We start from the raw sequence: 19,862 nt of genomic DNA, 5'->3' as shown, positions 1-19,862 counted from the left end.
TCATTCGTTATTGAGAAATTAAAAGTTAAACGTTTTATTTAAGAAAAAACAGAAAATTCGCTCTCGCTCATTTTATTGAGGAAATCAACAAAAAAAATATCAGTGGCAACACAATCAACTGATAATGTGTTCAAAATGACCTCCATCTAGTTCCATACAATAATACAGTCTACTTTCGAAAGCGTTCCTTACATTATTGAAGATGTCCGGAGTCCGAAATCGGCATTCCCGAACAATTCTCTGTCGCAGGTCTTCTAGATTTGTAGAATTTATTTAATTACTAGTAAACGTTTTGAAATGGAAGACACTGTAAGTTTTTGTTGAATCTAGTTGTCGCAGAACAAAATGGCCACTGTCACTTCTTCACGAATTATTATTCAGTCATCCTCTTTCACTGTGTTCCAACGTGGTTTTTCTACTGAAGAAAGAATAGAAATTGTCGCAACCTATTATCGAAAGAGCGTCTGGTGTATCAGCTACTAGTGTTTTTCGGATTTTGAAGGCCTACAAATTCCATTCTTTCAAAATAAGGCTAGTTCAGAAATTAATCGTGACTGCCCGTGGCCTGCAAACGGTGTCACGCGAATGGTCGCCTCGCTCCCCGCTTCGTCGTTCGCACCGCCGATCCCCGTGGCCAAGCCGCAACAGCCTGGCCACGGGACACTCGCCGATGCGAATATTCGCGCGGTGCGAACGGCGAAACTTCTAGCGACTGAAACAAACGCATAGGAATGTACTTATGAAGCCACGCGCAACGGCAACCGGCGAAAGGTACCGAGCGAATCGCGTGGGCGACTTGCGGCGCGGTCGGCGAGCAAAACAAATGCATGAATCTGTACGGCGCGAGTCACAGAGTCGAGCGGTGGTCGCGGCGAATAGTGCAGTGATCAAACGAGTTTAGTTGTTTTCGCCGCGAAAAATGAACACCGAGACTTTTATTGCTGAATAAAAGACTGATTAAAAAGTTAGAAATTCATTATTCATTCTACCATCAATTACAAGTTAAAAGTTGTTTTTTGTTTTAGTTGTACGAAAAATTACTGTCATATAATTTACATTTTCGCAATAAATAACATAATTATCTAAAAGTGTTTTTATTTCATGAAATATTAATATGCAATGTAAAATTAGCTGATAATATTTTGGGCAAATATAGTTCCAAATAAATTTAGTTATAAAAAAATCCGTTTGCGACTATTACTTTCTTGGGAAAAGTTGATCATACTGATGGATACTATAGGTAATTCTCCAAAATATGATCAGTTAATTGAAGATTACCTGTGTACATAGGTTCTATTTGCATTAACTTTTTTCTCCAATTCTGTTGAATATTCATAAGAATATAATCGAAAGTTTCAATACTAATTTTGGTGTACTCAAAAAATTTTTCTGGGTATAATCTGTATTTCTCGTACTTGTTTTGGAATTCTCCATCTATACCCCGACTCTTATTCAAATCATGTACTCCACAATCTCTTCCAAACACTAGGTCTTGAACCAAAAAACTATTACTTTCTAAGCAATATCGAGATAAATTCGATAAAGACATTTCGCTGTCGGACTATTGGTTGCGGCGGCGAACGTGACTGTCCTTGGCCTGCAAACGGTGCCGCACGAATGGACACCTCGCCTCCCGCTTCGACGTTCACACCGCCGATCCCCGTGGCCAGGCCGTAAAAGTCTCGGTGTTCAATTTTCGCGGCGAAAACAACTCAACTCGTTTGCTCACTGCACTATTCGCCGCGACTGCCGCTCGACTCCGTGGCTTGCGCCGTACAGATTCATGCCTTTGTTTTGCTCGCCCGCCGCGCCGCAAGTCGCCCACGCGGATCGCTGGGTACATTTCGCCAGACGCTTCGCCGGTCGCCGTTGCGCGTGGCTTCATAAGTATATTGCTATGCATTTATTTCAGTCGCTAGACGCTTTGCCGTTCGCACCGCACAAATATTCGCATCGGGGAATGTCCCGTGGCCAGGCTGTTAAGTCGCAGGTGTGTGCGAATAAGTCACAACTACGGCGCTCCTCAAAGTCAACATAACCTATGCCATAGGTCAAATTCAGTCTGATTTGTGAGCCAGAGTCATGGAAAATTGCAACGTTTCGGTTGTGCGCCACCCAGAAAAGCCATGGCGGACATTTGAACGATTTTATTCCACACATAATGACATCAATAGATCTTTCAAACGAATAAAAATGAAAATGATATCCCACACACATTTTGTTTTATTTAAATTTTAAGATAGGAGGTGTTCAATGAAAGATACTATATGTATATTAGAATTGTCCAAACTGAGTTTACCCCGGGTATGTTTCTGGACGTATCACATTAAGTGTTCATGATACTAGGGTAGGTTAATGAACAATTCAGAATAAGATCATACCACTTACAAACAGAACTATTTGCTAAATGAAAAAAGAATCCTGCTCACGAACTATTTTCTGTTAATAGGTAAGTAGTAAGTTTACTACCAATTTGGTTACGCCAATTCGTAAAATTGTAATTTAATCTATATCAGTTTAGGCACTTAGTCGCATCTAATTTTTCAACCAGTTAGGACTTCTGTTTTTTAACGTCACTTCAGTTTGTTTATATTTTTTCAAGTACCCGAATCGTTTATATAGTGTCTTGTGTCTTCTATTTGGAGAAGAATATGTTAGCTTCAAAAGTAAAGCTTCAGTACCAGAGAAAATACTTCGACAAAAGTGAAGCTTCAGTCCCAGAAGAAATACTTCGACAAAGATGTAATAGTGAGTGTAGGAAACAGAGTCGGTACTGTTCACTATTCAATGAAAAGGAAAGGATGGAAATATTTGGATATTTTAGGCAACTGGGGAAATTACTCGCTAGCGAGAATTTATCACACATCATATTCAGATAGCGGACACAATTCAAAAAACTACAAACAAAGTCTCGATTACCAAAGAGCCGCAAATATTACTTTACAATCGAAGGTAACCAGTAGTATGTAAGATTCTTTTTCTGCACACTTTGGGCATCTCTGGGAGCGACTTTCTTAGACGTCTCCAAGGCGTTCTGGCCAAAATGTGCAACTTTCGTTAAACAAAACAGATGGTAGGATTAATCGAGTCTTTTCTAGCTGACAGGCGATGCCGCTGCAGAAGAGGACAAGAACTCTCAACCATGCAGTAACTGGAAGCAGGGGTCCCACAAGGTGCAGTCCTTTCGCCACACCTCTTCTCGTTATACACAGCAGACGTACCCAAGCCGGACAACAACAAGTTGGTGCTCTATGCGGACGACACAGCTCTGCTGGCGAGATCAACAAGCCAAGCGCACGTCACTAGATACTTGCAGCAACAGGCAGATAGATTAGAGGAATGGGCCAACATGTGGAAGATCAGTATAAACCCAGGCAAAAGTCAGGCGATACTGTTCACCCGGAGGCGAGCACACCCGGAAGGAAACCTTCACCTTCAACGGACAAGAAGTTCCGTGGATCAACGAAGCTAGATACCTGGGAGTCAACCTAGACAAAAGATTAACGTTCAGGTCTCACGTACGGCAGAGAATAGGAATGGCGAGATCTGCCCGACAAAACCTATTACCGATAATAGGTCGAAGAAGCAACATGGGATTGAAAGTGAAGCTGCCGATGATAAAGACCGTAATATTACCAATAATCCTGTATGCCTGCACTGCCTGGGGCCAGTGAGAGCTCCGAAATCCTACTATTTATAGGTCATTCGAGTGCTTTCACCTATCCCCTCTTCCCTCTCTCCGCTTCATTGGTTTTAGCGGGAGATGACCGTTTGGCGGGAGTTGGTCGTTTTTCGCTTGATTAGAGGTTTCCATATGTCACATATCTCTACGCTAGCTTGACTAAATGCGTTGTTGGACAACATACACGCGGCTTCTTTGAATTTTCTCCTAAACCAGTGTTCCTCTTTGTGGATGATTTCAGCTTAAGCCCACTTGATATTATGTTGATGAGTCCAAACATGCTCTACTATTCCGGATTTGCTTATATTAGACATTATATTAGACAATGGAAGTCCGAACGAAACATTGTCAACCACCTTCAAACAAATACCCTGAAGTTGCTGGATTCCATCCAGAAAAGAGCCATTCGCCTAATTGGAGGATTTTCCTGTAGTGCTTGTGTTTTGTCCTTAAAAAAAAATACTGAAAGCTTAAATATTTTCCTGCTTTATTCTATCTCTGATATATCGGGGGTTATTCTCCATCGTTACAGTAGTAAAAAGATGACATTTAAAAATGTGTTTCTTTCTGTATAACTTTTGGCAAGCTTGGTATTACAGCCTCACGACAATGGAAGCACTCGGTGTGAAAGCACAACCAATTAATTTAATCAAGCCACTTCCTCTCATGAAAGACACATCTGCCTTGTAGAAGAGATGCTCATCTCCACTGGCACTATTTGTATCAGTCTGATTAATGAAAATAATTTTGAGATTGGGCCAAAAGCCGGTGGTTTTTCCTCAAAAAACATTCATTACGTTCAGAAATAGACAGATGGTTTATGGCTCATGTGTAATTTTGAAGGTTCCATTTTCAACGCAAGCGGGTAAAAATACTCGAAGCGGGGCTCTGTTGGTATGAACGCAAAAAATAGATCGGACGATTTCGAAAAGTAATACACAAGAGAAATATTTATATAACACGTCACTACGTCAAAACCAGTTACGTGATATCTTCAGAATATGCATTCAAAAATCGACATTCAAAAATAAAAATCCTCCTATATGAGGATTTTTGTCAAAAAACACTGTTTGTGAAATACCGAATTTATTCCATAATTTAGCTTAGCCGCTTACTAAATATTTACTGTTTTACTGGAAATTCTCAGATCTTTGAATAAGTTTTCCAAAGCATTGTGATAACCATATATATATGAGACAAAATTTGCATATCGCTTACCTATGCAATGCATAGGTAAGCGATAGGTCAAAAATTCATCTGTTTCATCCTACCGCAATCTTCATCATTCAAATAAACTTTTAATGCACTACCAATATATTTCTTGTTCGAAACTTGTAAAGCTTTGTGACTTGCCATAAATGTACTTGTATAAAAATGGACAAATAAGCCTACTCTACTTCACTCTATTACAATGGAAGTTGCTGAAGCAAGTAAAGATGATACAGCAAAAAAAGGAATTTCTAAATTTTCGGTTTTTCCTTTATATCTCCGGAACTAAAAAAGATTTGACGGTATCACCCAAAAATAAGCAAGTTAAGCCCAATTTAAATGACTCTGTATCTCAGACTCATGCACAGCCCTGTATATATTGAGTTATTCACACCAACTTCCTCAGTTAATAATCAGTAGCTTGATTGAGCATAACGTGAAAATATTTTTGAAATCACCACAAATCACAATCAATCAAAAATTTTATTCACTTTTCGCAATTTCAGTCACATCCTTCTCTATTATTAGTTGGAACAAAGTTTTAGTCATTGAAATATATTCAAGGTAAACTCATAATTTGACGATTGATTACAAAAACGTTTCTTACGTAGTCGCAAGCTATAAATAGACAGGCTATTTTTGTGGTATTTATAAAATGTTATCTGGAGGATACACGAGTTTATCATTACTGGTTGATAAATTACCAGTTTTATTATTGATAGTTTCAAGTTTTTCACTATTTAGTAGTAGTTTTGTCGCCCCTTATGAAGCTGAAACGAATAATAGCGACTTTTTGGAAACGTCAAAGTAGCACACTTTTCGTAGTGTGCAAAACTAATAATTTCACATTTTACCGCTGATTAGTTGCGGAAGAAAATACATTTTTCTCCACCATTTTAAAAACAATACACGTTGTGTTACAAAATTGACGTCAAGTTAGCGATACCAGTACTTTGTGACGCACGTGTTTGCTCTAATTATTCATCAATATCTAGCAAAAGAATTTTTGTTAATATATGGTGTCTCGCTTACTCGACATGAAGTTAGCGATACCATTTCTTTTGTATCGAAAAATACAAGGTGTTTCGTTAACTTAACGATGACACGTTTCTATTGGGTTTTCCAGAACTTTTACCAGACCATTAGTTTTCTCTACTTATTGGCTAATTATTTGGCGGAAAAAATAATTTAGTTTTTTCATTCATATATATATATATATATATATATATATATATATATATATATATATATATATATATATATATATATATATATATATATATATATATATATATTTATGTCATCTTCAAGGCTCTACTCAAACTGAACGTTTCATCCTCTTGTTTGTTCATTTATGCGGTCAGAACGCCTTAGTGCAGGTACTGCAGGTACTGTAGGTAAATTTGCCTATATTTGAGTTACATCAGGTAATATCCTTTGTATTGGATTTTCTCTAGCTTCACTGTTTCTGAGAATGTTTATTGTTTTGTGTAGTATATTGAATGTTATGTCTTGTTGTGTATTGATTTGGTTTTGTTCCTCGATAAGTGAATTATGACTGTTAAATTTATGGTTGTTTAAGTTTTTCCAGATGTCCATACGGTTTCTTTTAATGACTTGTTTTATGAGTTTTGTACTCTTGTGGGGGAAAGTTATGTTTGTTTTGTATGGCGTGTGTTGCGAGGTTTGATTTATATATTGTTGGGTTTATGTATGCCTTTTTGTGCTAGTCGTACCTTTGGATCAGTTTTTTCTTGGTTCAAATCAAATCAAATTCTTTATTTTCCTGTTCGACAATTTCATAAGTAATTGTATTAGGAATAGTCAGTAAAGCCGACATTGAATTTGTTCAGTCCGAGCATTGTATGCTGTACACCTCGTTTAGGTTTTCATCTTTTTCTCTTTCATAGCTGTTTATTTTTTGCGTTATTTTCCTGTTTGGCTTGTATGTGATGTTGATGTTCAGGGATTTGATGATGTTTGTTAGTTTTTGTTTTGGTGACCTACGTATGTGAATGCTGTCCATCGTTATGTTATTTTATATCTTGGAGTAGTTTGATCCTTGTTCTGTATTTTTTGTTTGATTCTATTTTCTAGTTTACCTATTGTTTTTTGGGTGATGATGTATTATACTTCGTGATTTCTTTTGAGAGTTAGGTATTTAACAATTACTGATTGGTTTAAATCCCGTGGCGCTCTTTTTGTTCCTTTCACAAATTATGACTCACGCCCACTCTTGGAGTTAGTCGGCGACCAATCAGTGGTTGAGTTCCTGGAAATCGTGGAAAATAGGTAGTCGAAGCGTCGTGGTAACACGTATATGAATCTAATACACGAATCCTGAATTTTTGTAATTGTAATTTTTATTGTTCTGTGAATTCGCACGAAATGAAACTTATTTCCTAATTTGTATCGACTCATTGAGTTCCATAAGATAATTTCAAAATATCACCCAAAGACGATCGTGGATACTAACAATCGAAACGTCGTGACATTCTTTCAGGTATTTCAAGTCAATTTATATTATATTAGACAATGGAAGTCCAAACTGATGAAATAAAATAAATTTACTCTTGACCCCTTGTAAGGATTATTCTTGCCAGAATTCATATTATGAAGGAAAGCGGTAGAACTGTCAGCTTCATGTGGATGCCTAGTCATTTTGGCATAAAGAACAACGAGGATGTGGATAAGGCAGCTAGAATGATTGCTAACTCTAAAGAACATAAAGATGTACCACTCCACTTAGAAGATATTAAGAATTTCAATAAAACCAAAGAACAATCTGACTGGCAGACTCTTTGGAATGAAACTGACGCGAAACTGAAATACTCGAAATCAAGTGTGAATAAGCGAATCTCACCACTGAAATTGACTAGGAAAGAACAAGTTGTTCTCACACACCTTTACTTACTCCTAGAGAACAACCTCTATGTACCATATGCCAAACAGTACTAACAGTACAACATATACTTGTAGAATGTCCAGAATATGAGGAAACCAGGAGACAACATAATATAACTGGGGCAATGAAAGAAATTCTATGTGATGATAGACGAACGTCGAGTAACCTGATGGCATTTTTGAAAGCAGCAAATATAATAGATGGATAACCTAGCAGTTGATGCCTCAAAAAAATACACGAATCCTGAATTTTTCGTAATTGTGACTCATCTTTTACAGTCAAACAACGAGCATAAATCACATCGCCGAAGGTAAGCTGGAACAAGATTAATAATTCTGATAAAACAATTTTAGTTTGCTGATTCAGAATGTGTCGACATCCATACAAGAGTTTTATTTTACGGCAAAATTTTTTAATAAGGTGGTCGACATGTGCCGTGAATCTTAGTTGATAGTCCATATGAAAACTCATCGTTAATTTTATTAAAAAAATCTTTCAGAAATTTTAAATGCTTAGCCTTAGATCCAAACAATAACACAACCGATTTGGAAGGATTTATTTGGAGACAGTGTCCATTAGATACAGTTACTGAGTATTCAGATCGTCTATTGATGACTTATTATTTTCTGGCTTAAAAGATATGTACAGTTGAGTGTCGTCAGCGTAAAAGTGTGACTGACACCATGAAAATTTGTTTTTCAGAAATGAGGTATACACCGAAAACAACAGAGGGCCTAAGATTGTTCCTTTTGGAACTCTACAGGATAGATATAGTAGCAAGTGATGGTTAAATTATTACTGCCTTGCACCATAATTCAATCCAATGTGTTTCAAAATTGCTAATAAAAGGCAATGATCAATAGTAGCAAATGCCTTTGAGTAATTCAGAAACACTTTCCCAGAAATTTAAGCCAACAAACCCTGTTAAGCTAACAGAACCACTTTGAGTTTTCATGTTTGTTTTCAGGCTATAATTTTAGGCTAATTTTGTAATCTGTTCCCGACTTTTTTGTTAACTTAACCATAGAAGAAATGTATTGAATCACCAAATCGAAATCCCCAAGTTTTGGTAAAATTTTGAACTTGCAATAATTTTAGGCTTCTTTTTCATTACTCGTATCGCTTTCGCTTATTTTTCATGTTTTGTGGATTCTGCTCTTCACTGCTAAACTGACGGCTGAATTAATTTTTTTGAAAATGCTGAATTTGCAATACTGCACATTTTATGATTTGTATTTCCTATGTTGACCATTTGAAAGTGACACTAATTTTTTAGAATGGTATAAATCCAAGTAAATACTAATGATTTCAGACTCATCATTTCCCACCTCTCTCCGATTTGCTACTTGGCGTTTCTTTAATCTGTGGGTTCTGCTAGCTTCACTGTTGAGCTGTCTCACTTTTTGGAAATTTTGAAGCTGCAATAATTGTTTATTACCCTATTGAACAGTATTCTTCTCTTTGTTTGAAGTAATATATAATAATAATAATAATAATATTTTATTGAAAGGTTACTCTGTACAGAAGATACTAATCTAAACTAACAAATGGTAGAATTCAACGTCTGCGCATGATAAATCAAGGCAGAAATTGCTCTTCCATCTAACCAGTAAAAGATAACTTATATTAATACATATTATTTGCAACTGAACTTAAAGAAGAAAAAAATAAAAGAAGGGAGAGAAGCAAAAGAAAAAGAAAGAAAAGCAGAAAAGAGAGGCAAAAAACGAATAAAAGAGAAATTGATGTTTTATATGTGAAAAATCATGTCACAAACAATGATAAATTTGATGATTTCTACATATTTATGGTAACCAAATATTATGTATAAGTGTCAACTGATCAATGTTATAAAAGAAGAGAACCGGATTGTAGCATAAATCTCTTCAAATTTTTCTTGAAACTACGTGGTGGTAGGGATTTCAATTCAATGGGTAGCCGATTATATAAGTGTGCAATGTTATAAGAAACAGATCCTCGAAAAAGAGAAGTTTTATGTTTAGGTGCAGTCAAAAAATATTTAAATCTCAAATTTATATTATGAATATCGGTTCTAAAGGACAGTTTCGTGAATAGGTAGGCAGGTTTCCCAGTGGATATGACGTTATGGAATAAACTAGCGGAATGCAGTGTGCGTCTAGCATCCATGTTCAGTCACCCGAGTTGTTCCAAGTATTGAGACACATGCTCACGTATTTGAAGTCTCTGCCTGTCAGATTTCAAGAGTCCTAGACCATAAACAGTATCAGCATAGTTGTCATGAGATAGTACCAGTGCGTCGCAGAAATATTTTATTTTTTTTGTTCAAAAGATCATTACTCGAGTATACTAATTTTAGATTCTTGTAACCCTTTCTAAGAATCTGAGAAACATGTGTAGTGAAACGCAGAGAATTATCGAGGTAAAGACCTAAATTTTTCGTGACGTCACTTTTTGGTAATTGAACCCCATCGATGGAAATGTTAATCGATTCGCTGCAACGATTCTTTGCATTTGGCCTACCGAAGAGCATGACACAAGATTTAGATGGGTTTACAGAGAGACAATATTTACTTGATTCAGTTATCAGAGAGTACAGATCATGACTCATTTGTTCGAGCCCAATATTGAGTGAATTTTAATCGAATTGTAAATACAACTGTATATCGTCAGCGTAACAATGCATGGAAGTGTGAAGAAGGCAGTGTGAGAACTGGGAGTTATATAAAACAAAGAGAAGTGGACCTAAAATCGATCTTTGGGGGACCCCATTATTTATTTTAAGGGTATTCGATTTTTTGTTATTGAGTAGGACACACTGAGAACGGTTCAGCAGATAATTTTCCAGCAGAGTGATCACGCTAGAGGCAAAACCCAGGTACCTACTTCAGTATTGCCAAAAGTAGAGGGTAGTTAATACGATCAAATGCTTTAGAGTAGCCCAGAACAGAACAATGTAAATCATCAACAACTTTCAAAAGAGCTGTTGTGCAGCTGTGGTTTGGCCGGAACCCTGATTGACATGTAGGTAATATATTGAAATCATTCAAGTAGTAACGTATCTGCAAGTTTACAAATTTCTCAAATGCTTTAGATATGGCACACAAAATACTAATGCGAATGTTTCCAGACTGTTGGATAAATATTTTTTTGAATACAATCATTGAATAAGTGGCATATGTGAGGTAAAATAATTGGACAACAATATAATAACATTTGTATGGTGATATTATCCGGTCCAACAGCATTAGATTTATATCCTAAAAGCTTATATCCTAAAAATCCAATTGCACAAAAAATAAAAAGAGAACTACATCTGATCCAGCAACATGGAAAAAATATTAGTTTCATTTGGATCCCATCACATATTGGAATTCAGGGCAATGAAAAAGCCGACTAATCTGCTCATGGCGCAATTACCTCTACCGAATCCGAAGTAGCGTCGAAAGTAGTATCTATAGACATTAAAACAATGGTGAAAACTACGTTCAATCAAATATGATGTGAAACCTTGGCCTGACGAAACAAACAACTGAAAAATGCTCATCAATCGGCTACGCTTAGGTCATACCAATCTCACGCACAGATATCTGTTAAATCACACCGAAGAGCAAATGTGTAACATATGTGAAACAAAACTGAGTGTTAAGCACATTTTCACCGATTTTCCAAAATACTGGGTGCAGCGAAACAACTTCAACTTTTCCCTAGATATCTACAACACTATTGGCAGAAACTGTAATATTCCAAAATTTTCAAATTTCTTAAATGTATCGATATTATAACAAAACTATGAACATGTACTACTCGCTAATAACCACTAGGTTGATGCGAATTTGCTTAAATAAAAAAAAAGCATTAGATTTAATATATAACAGAATGTTGTGAATGTCATTCTCGTTAGTTTCATGAAATTTAAATTTTTGGTTATTCAGCTTCGAGCTCAAAAATGATTTATTATTGTGTCAGCATCAGGCGCGGAGTTACTATTAACAATATCGCCGAAAAAGTTGTTGTTTTTTCAACATACGAGAGGTGTTCAGGAATTTCCTTTTGACCATTTTTCTTATAAACATTGAGCTTAGCTAGTTCCTTCCAGAATTGTTTACTTTTCGATAAGCAATGGTTAAGATATGCCTTCTTCTCGAAATTTACCGTTCGATTTGTGAGATTCCTCATCTCTTTGTAATATACCCAGTGATGAGGTGACTTGGTTTTTTAAATCTAGAAAGAGCATCATCTCTGAGTTTGAACATGAGTTTAAGGTTATCTGTAATCCGAAGTGCGTTTGTCAAAAAGTTCAAGAACTAATTTACTGAATATGCCAACTTTTTCGTCGATGTTATCGGAACTATAAATAGGTTGGAAATTAGTATTATTCAAGTCAGAATAAAATGATTCTGGATTGAATTTTCTGAAGTCTCTAAAAGTGTAAATGAAGTTATTTCCTTTTGCATTCGCAATATCTGACCTGCATGGTACAAGAAAGTAATCCGAAAACGAGCTACAATCGACCATAGTACAGTCGCTTATTGTCAATAATTCAGAGCATATTAGAACATCTATGACTTTGCAGCTAGTTGTAGAAAAGCATGTTGGTTGATCTGTTTCAAAGCAAAAGATTGTTGAATACAAGATCTATTTGCAGAGTATGAGAAATCAATATTTAAATCTCCAGCACCGATCACATTTTCAAATTTCGGACATACTGGAGATAAACTATCTTCAAAAGCCTTTAAAAAACTTGGAAGAGGAACATTGGGGGGTCTGTACATATGGCTCATTACCTCAAACATACTCGATAAAATAGGTAAGTAATGATTTTTAGAAAATATTCTTCAAGTATGGGAGGAAGACAAAAAAGTAATAACAAAAACGTCATTAAGTTGTCAGAAGCAAATGGAAATTTGAAAGGGTTATATTTTTAGGAGTGATTGATTTTGAGAAAGAAAATTTTTGGCTTTCTACTAGTCCATCTTGATATAAAAAATGTGGGAATCTTCCAAATAAAGGAGGAAGCAATCAATTTCCAAAGAAGTAACTCTATACATAGATGTGTAGATCATGCAAAGAAGTAACTTTCACACAAACTGCATATTCTACACATCTATGTGTAGATGAAGTAATAGATAGCCAAAAAATTTCTTTCCCAAAAATTAATCACTCCTGAAAATATAACCCTTTCAATTCAAACAAGATTCCTTTGGTTGTGATTTAATCAAATAAATGAATGAATGTCATTATGATGTCATCGTTGACATGCATAGATCAAATTCATTATGTGACATAAAATCGTAATTTATGAATGAATTGTGTTTTTTCTAATAATGTTATCCAGTGAGGGCGAAATATTGATGTCTACCAGTGAGGATGACAGTGTTCCATGTAAGTGAAATTTTTACCTTTCATTTAGTATATTGTGTAGAAATCCTATGATGATATCTGATTCAGTTCCATAACGAATGTTTGGAATACAAAATGAGTAGAGAAAAGTGCTTTTTTTTTATATAATTCAGTGTTTGTACAAAAGTATTTGTTTCGAAAGAATTTTCTTTCGTTTAATTCAATGTGTATATGAAAGTAGCTGTTTCAGAAGGGCTTTTTCTTCCAGTTTGTGTGAAGGGTACTTCTCTGCATGATCTACACATCTATGTATAGAGTTACTTCATTTAAAATTGATTGCTTCCTTATTTTATTTGGAAGATTCTCACATTTTTTTTATCAAGATGTAGTAGTGGAAAGCCAAAAACTATCTTTTTCAAAAACCAAATGGAATTCCTTCCATTTATGAACATTTCCAATTTGCAATTATTTTAGGTTCTTTTTATGGCTACTTCAACCATTTTTTGCTCGTTTTATCAGTACAATTACGAATATTACTGAAGTTTAATCTCAACACCAAACCATTATTTTTAATAAACTGAGTTTAATCTTCCTCTTGAAGATGATTACTTAGTGATTGAAACACGTGTCGAGGTAGTAAAAACAACAGTTTGGTGATGGGATTGAACTCCAGTAATATTCATTACTACACCAAAAGTTCCAAACAGTGCATCACAAGCAGAATTACCTCAGAAACACATGGTAAAAGTGAAACAAATTTTATGGAAATCATTCTTGGGTATGGGATAAATCTAAATATACTAAGGATTAAAGAGAGAAATACGAAGGACTGAAGAGAGAACTTTTGAACAAAACTCTTGAAAAAGACCAAACCGTGTACACTTGTTTTTGGCCTCATCAGAGGGATGCAGCCAAGTGCAAAGTTGGCAACAATTGGTTGCCGACAATAGAAAACATCATATATGAACAAAGTCAAGTCAAATTGTCAAGTCTACAGAATCTTCCTCATTAGAAACAATTAGATCTGGCGTTCCACAAGGGTCTGTCCTAGGTCCAGTTCTTTTTCTATTATATATAAATGATTTGACAAGTATACATATATCCGGTAGATTCACTTTATTCGCTGATGATACTACCATCATCTGGCACAGTCCGTCTCTCCAGAATTTAAATAAAATAATCATTGAAGATATATCCAAAATTTCCAAATGGTGTGAGTGTAATATACTTTCTTTTAATATTAAAAAAACAAATCTAATTACTTTCAAATGTACGCTTAATGATATCAATATTGGAGTAAGTAGCTTTGAAAGTAAGGGATATACTAAATACTTAGGACTATTTATTGATGGTAAGCTAAAATTTGATGAACATATTTCAGCATTAAGGAAAAACATATCATCTGGGTGTTTTGCTGTTAAATTGGTAGCCAAGGAATTAGACTTGCAATCGGTAAAATTGATTTATTATTCTTTAATCGAATCCCGCTTGCGCTACGGTATTGCATTCTGGGGAAGCTGCAGTAGTTATCTCTTTAATAGTATTCTGGTTTTACAGAAACATGCTATACGATATATGTCCAAAGCTAATTATCGCGACTCTTGCAAACCTTTATTCAAACAATTCGGAATTCTAACAGTAATGGCTTTATACATTTTTGAAACTGTTACATTAATAAAGAAACATATTGACAGATTTGGGTCACCCCAAGTTCATTACACTACTAGACAAGACAATAATATTAAACTTCCGAGACCGACTTCCACTTTATTTAAAGATTCATTCATTTACAATGGATGCAAAATATTCAATCATTTACCTGATGAAATTAAAGACATTATACCTCTTAAGCAGTTCAGAAAAGCTGTAAAAAATATTTATATATATATATATATATATATATATATATATATATATATATATATATATATATATATATATATATATATATATATATTTTCTCTCTTGTAAAAATTGACTCAGGCTTAGGACTTTATTGTGTTTTTAATGTATGTACTATGCATGTGTGTGTCTGTTGGTGTGTGTGTACACACACCTTGTACTGATTTTAATATTTTATATGTATTATTTTGTACTATTTTTAAGCTTTGTAACCATGATTTATCATGTATACAATAAAGCATATTCTCTCTCTCTCTCTCTCTGTCTCTAAGTCACCAGCAGGAGCTGACCCAACATTTTTGGTTTCAGTTAGATAACCTAAAATTCACCGGAATCACGTAAGAATCCCGTAGGCAGCTGTAGCTACCAACGTGACTCCCAGGTCCAGAATAAAAATAATTAAAAATGTAACGGTTCAGATCAAACATACTCATACACATCTTTCAGCGAAATGAAAAGTTCTAGACTCGTGTTAGGTTCCAATTTTGATTTGGTTCTGCCAGTTTAAGGGTTAGGTTAGCAGAACCTAAGGATGAAAAGAAGGACAAAAAGAAAACAACAAGTAACAAATCAGAGAGAGATTCAAAAGTGGGCTAAAATTCCTAGTATATTCAGGTAAGTATATCTCATACTGAAAATATATTTCCAGAAAACAAGTTTCCATTTCATCATGTGCGCTTGAGGCAATCACCCGAATCAAAAAAATATGCAAGAAAGAAAGGTTTTGGCTTTCTACTTCTCCATCTTTATGAAAAAATTTATTTCGAGAGGGCTTTTTCTTCCCGTTAGTAACTGGAAGTAACTTCTATCTAAAGATTTTTTTTAATTCATTACTTTCTTCATTCCTTTGGAAGTTTCGCACATTTTTATATAGAGATGGTGAATGTAGAAAGCCAAAATCTTTCTTTCCCAAAAACTAATGTCAACTAAAAATATGCTCACCCCTTAAAACAATAAGCAGAATTTTGTTCCAATAGGGAAACGAAGAAACTTAAAATTAGCCCTAAATAATAGCAAGTTCACAATACATACAGGATGAATTATAACATTGAAAGATTATAATTGAAATACATACTTTAGATTCTAGAAAAAATTTGAAAAAATAAGAAGTATAAAACATTATTGAAAAATTAACAAATGTGAATGGTCATTTCTTAACCCCTATCTTCGCATCTGTTCACAAGAACATCCATTCCATTGTGAATTTGATTTTTTGGTTGAGAGAGTTGATATATAATAGAAAATCGTTCAGTGTCTTCATTTATTACAATAAAGCCTGTTGACTTATCGTATTTATTGTAAGCTATGTTTGAAGTTGTAATGAAAGTATAAACATTTTCAACCTGAAATCGTAGATAGGTAAAGCATGCAACAGATGTGTAGAGCCTTTTATGCATTCCTCGGTGGTGTATGAAGTTGAACTTCATACTTGTTACACATACCTATTACTCACTTAATAAATTAAATTATTAACGTAATCTAATTTATGATCTCTTTAATAAGTATTTTTAAAAACAAAAATAAAACAAAATACTTTTCTTCCTCACTTATTAGAAAATGATTACAGTAAACTAATGATCTGGTCAAGGTTCTAGAAACTCAATAGTGAAAAAATTGTATCGCTAAATTTAAGTCAACTTATGATGCATTGTTTGGAACCTTTGGTGTGGTAATGAATATTACTGGAGTTCTTTCCCAACACCAAATCGTTATTTTTAACACCTCGACACGTGTTTCGATCACCAAGTGATCAACTTCAAGAGGAATATTAAAGTGGAAACTTTCCTAACTAACGCTAGTTATGCTATACAGTTATCTATACAGGTAAACCATACAGGTATACCACCTATACAGGTATACCACCCTAAATTAATTTTAAAATTTGCCTTATCTATTATTTTTCAATATGTCCTTATGTAGTGTTTAAATATTATAGTTATATATAAAACAATTTTCAGCTATATAAAAATTAACTTCACAATAATCCCATCTAAATTTATTTTTACAAAGTGTCCTTATGTAGTAATCATTAAATCCATTAATATTACTTTAACAAGCTATATAGTATGCTATTTGGCATTGGTCTGTCATCGTTATTCATAGGAAAGTTTCCATTTTAATCTTCCTCTCGAAGATGATCACTTGGTGATCGAAACATGTGTCGAGGTGTTAAAAATAACGATTTGGTGTTGGGAAAGAACTCCAGTAATATTCAAATTTAAGTCAAGTTAGAGAAACACCATGTATTTTTTTCAAACATAAAAAAATTTATATTTATGTTTAAATAGAAAGGGTTATTTTTTAGGAGTGACTAATTTTAAGAAAAGAAAGTTTTTGGCTTTCTACTACTCCATTTTGATAAAAATATGTAGGAATCTTCCAAAGAAAAGAAGAAAGTAATCAATTTTGAAATAAGTAACTTTCCTATAGATGGATGTGTAGATCATTCAAAGAAGTAACTTTCAGACACAAACTGTGTTTTTTCATATAATGTTATCCAGATTGGTACTGAAAAGCCCTAAGGTAAATGTCTTCCGGCGAAACATCGATGTCTACCAGTGAGGATGACAGTGTTCCATGTAAGTGCAATTTTTTACCATTCATTTAGTGTGAAACTCCTGTGAATGATACCTGATTTTATTCCATAACGAATGTTTGGAATACAAACTGAGTAGAGAACAGTGTATTCTGTATAATTCAGTATTTATATAAAAGTATTTGTTTCGCAAGAATTTTTCTTTCATGTAATTTAATGGTTATATAAAAGTAGCTATTTCAAAAGAGCTTTTTCTTCCAGTTTGTGTCTGAAAGTTACTTCTTTGAATGATCTACACATCCATGTATAGAGTTACTTATTTTAAAATTGATTACTTCCTTCCTTTCTTTGGAAGATTCCCACATTTTTTTGTATAAAGATGGAGTAGTGGAAAGCCAAAAACTGTCTTTCCCATAAACATTTATATTCAAAACTGATTAGCGAATGATTAGATCGAAGTAATGGTGTAGTCAACGTTCTGAAAATCTCAATAATAAAAATGTAAGGTTAACTTGACGTCACGTATTTAAAAAAACTAAAATATTCTTTTCTGCAAGTATTTCACGAATAATTGAAGCAAACTAAGAATCTAGTCAAAGTTCCCAATATCTCAATAATAAAACGTTGTATAGCTAACTTGACGTCAAATTAGTAACAGGTATTTTTTTAAATGAGTAAACAAATATTTTCTTGGTAAACTAATTAGCAACAAAATAAAAAACAATGGCGGCAATTCGTAAAATCATTAGTTTTGAGTATTTTGAAAAGTGCCTCGCTAATATACATTGTTCCTCTTTTGCTTCAAAAAAAAAAGGATTTTCTTTTGGCGTACTGGAATATGAAGTGTCTATATGAAATGTTGAATTAATTGACATAAGATTTATGGTAGATATGTAAGTAAACAATGCCATTTTTCATACTGAATCACGCCAGCGGAGAAGTAGACACGGCCTTACATAAGTATTCCGTTTTGGAGGTTATGATGTTACTTTCACTACTTGTTTACAAACATTAAAGACTTTTTCTAACTTTAAGAGGTTGGCACCTCTTAACCATCCTATAAAATCAGCTGTTTTGAAGCTGGATTTGATCTTTGAAGTTTGAACTAAGTCACTTACCAACATGAGTTTTCTGGCCTGGAATTCTTTCCTCCAGAAGCTCTTTGTCGTAAAAACGACTGCAACTTTTGTTTAACTTCTGTGGAAGCCACTGCACTTTCCTCATGTTTTTCTTTTTTTCGTAAAGCTTCCAGTTGTTCGCGTTGCCTAAGCTCTTGTAACTGTTTCTGTCTGTCCCAAAACTCTTTCAGATGTTGTCGCAACTGCTGCTCGTGTTGCTCCACCAAGTGCTGTTGCTGCTGTTGAAAATGCTGCAGCAAAATCTGATGTTGCAGCTGTTGTTGTTTCTTGATCTGCAAGATTTGCTGTTCTAATTCGCGTTCTGGTGGTTCGCGATGTTGCTCTGCCATATCCTATTTAATTATTTGGTTCATCGCACACTTACACAGGTCACACACTCAATAACACTCAGGAACACCGACTTTTTACGAGATCATAACAATCGCGACTAAAGACTAAACTAAAACTGGTGGGCTGGCGACGAGCGATGAGTGTAGGTGCAGAACGAAGAGTAACCGTGCAGTAACCGTTAAATAACGTAATGAGCAAAACATCCAAAATGAGTGTAATAATCAAAACAGGAGCTGCCTCAAGTATCTTTCGATCTTTGTCTTCAACGACCTTGACGTCAAGTCAAGTTGTTCACATAATCGCAAAGTAGTAAGCGCGTTCGGTTATTCCAATGCTTTACGCTAAAAATCTCCTGGGAGGTGTGGAGTTGGAACATATTGGAATATATAATTAGGAGGTTGAAACTTTCACGAAAATAATCCTAACAATTTTTAATTCAAGCTTTCTTGAATGTTGAAAAAATGACTCTGCTATGCATTTTTACATTGAAATTTAATCTGAATCCGAACCAACCTTAACCTAGCATGCAGTAAAAACATATATGAACACCATCACTAAAATGGGAAATATTCCATCCCAGCATAAAGTCAGAAACTGCCGTAGAATGCGAAAGAATCGTATGTGTCAATTCTTGAATATAGGAAATACGTGCTCGGATTGGATGCCCGCAAGGAAGATTCCGTAAGAAATAACCATCTCTTATGTTATGGATACGTTTTTGTATTCACGAAGTGACGTTAGGTGATCTATAAATCGAGCTTCACACACTTACACAGACTACCAGGCAATGACAATAAAACAACTAAGCCAATGCATATCTCCACAGGAAAGGTTCCC

The 19,862-nt window shown here is 34.7% G+C and overlaps 1 protein-coding gene across 1 annotated transcript in view; it reads right to left on the bottom strand.

Moving 5' to 3' along the window:
* Window positions 1-19,271, bottom strand: part of HDAC4 (Histone deacetylase 4) — a 153,952-nt gene extending 134,681 nt beyond the window's left edge. The window contains exon 1 of the mRNA XM_023156375.2: window positions 18,675-19,271. Coding sequence (XP_023012143.1) covers window positions 18,675-19,024 — 350 coding nt within the window. The 5' untranslated portion in view covers window positions 19,025-19,271. The remainder of the gene's footprint in view (window positions 1-18,674) is intronic.
* Window positions 19,272-19,862: the final 591 nt, after the last annotated feature.

This window comes from Leptinotarsa decemlineata, unplaced genomic scaffold, assembly GCF_025532065.1.
Source record: "Leptinotarsa decemlineata unplaced genomic scaffold, Ldec_3_MD MMD2_tig00026340_RagTag_RagTag, whole genome shotgun sequence".
NCBI lineage: Eukaryota > Metazoa > Arthropoda > Insecta > Coleoptera > Chrysomelidae > Leptinotarsa > Leptinotarsa decemlineata.
The sequence above is the reverse complement of the archived record's forward strand: the minus strand, read 5'-3'. Positions and strand labels throughout refer to the sequence as shown.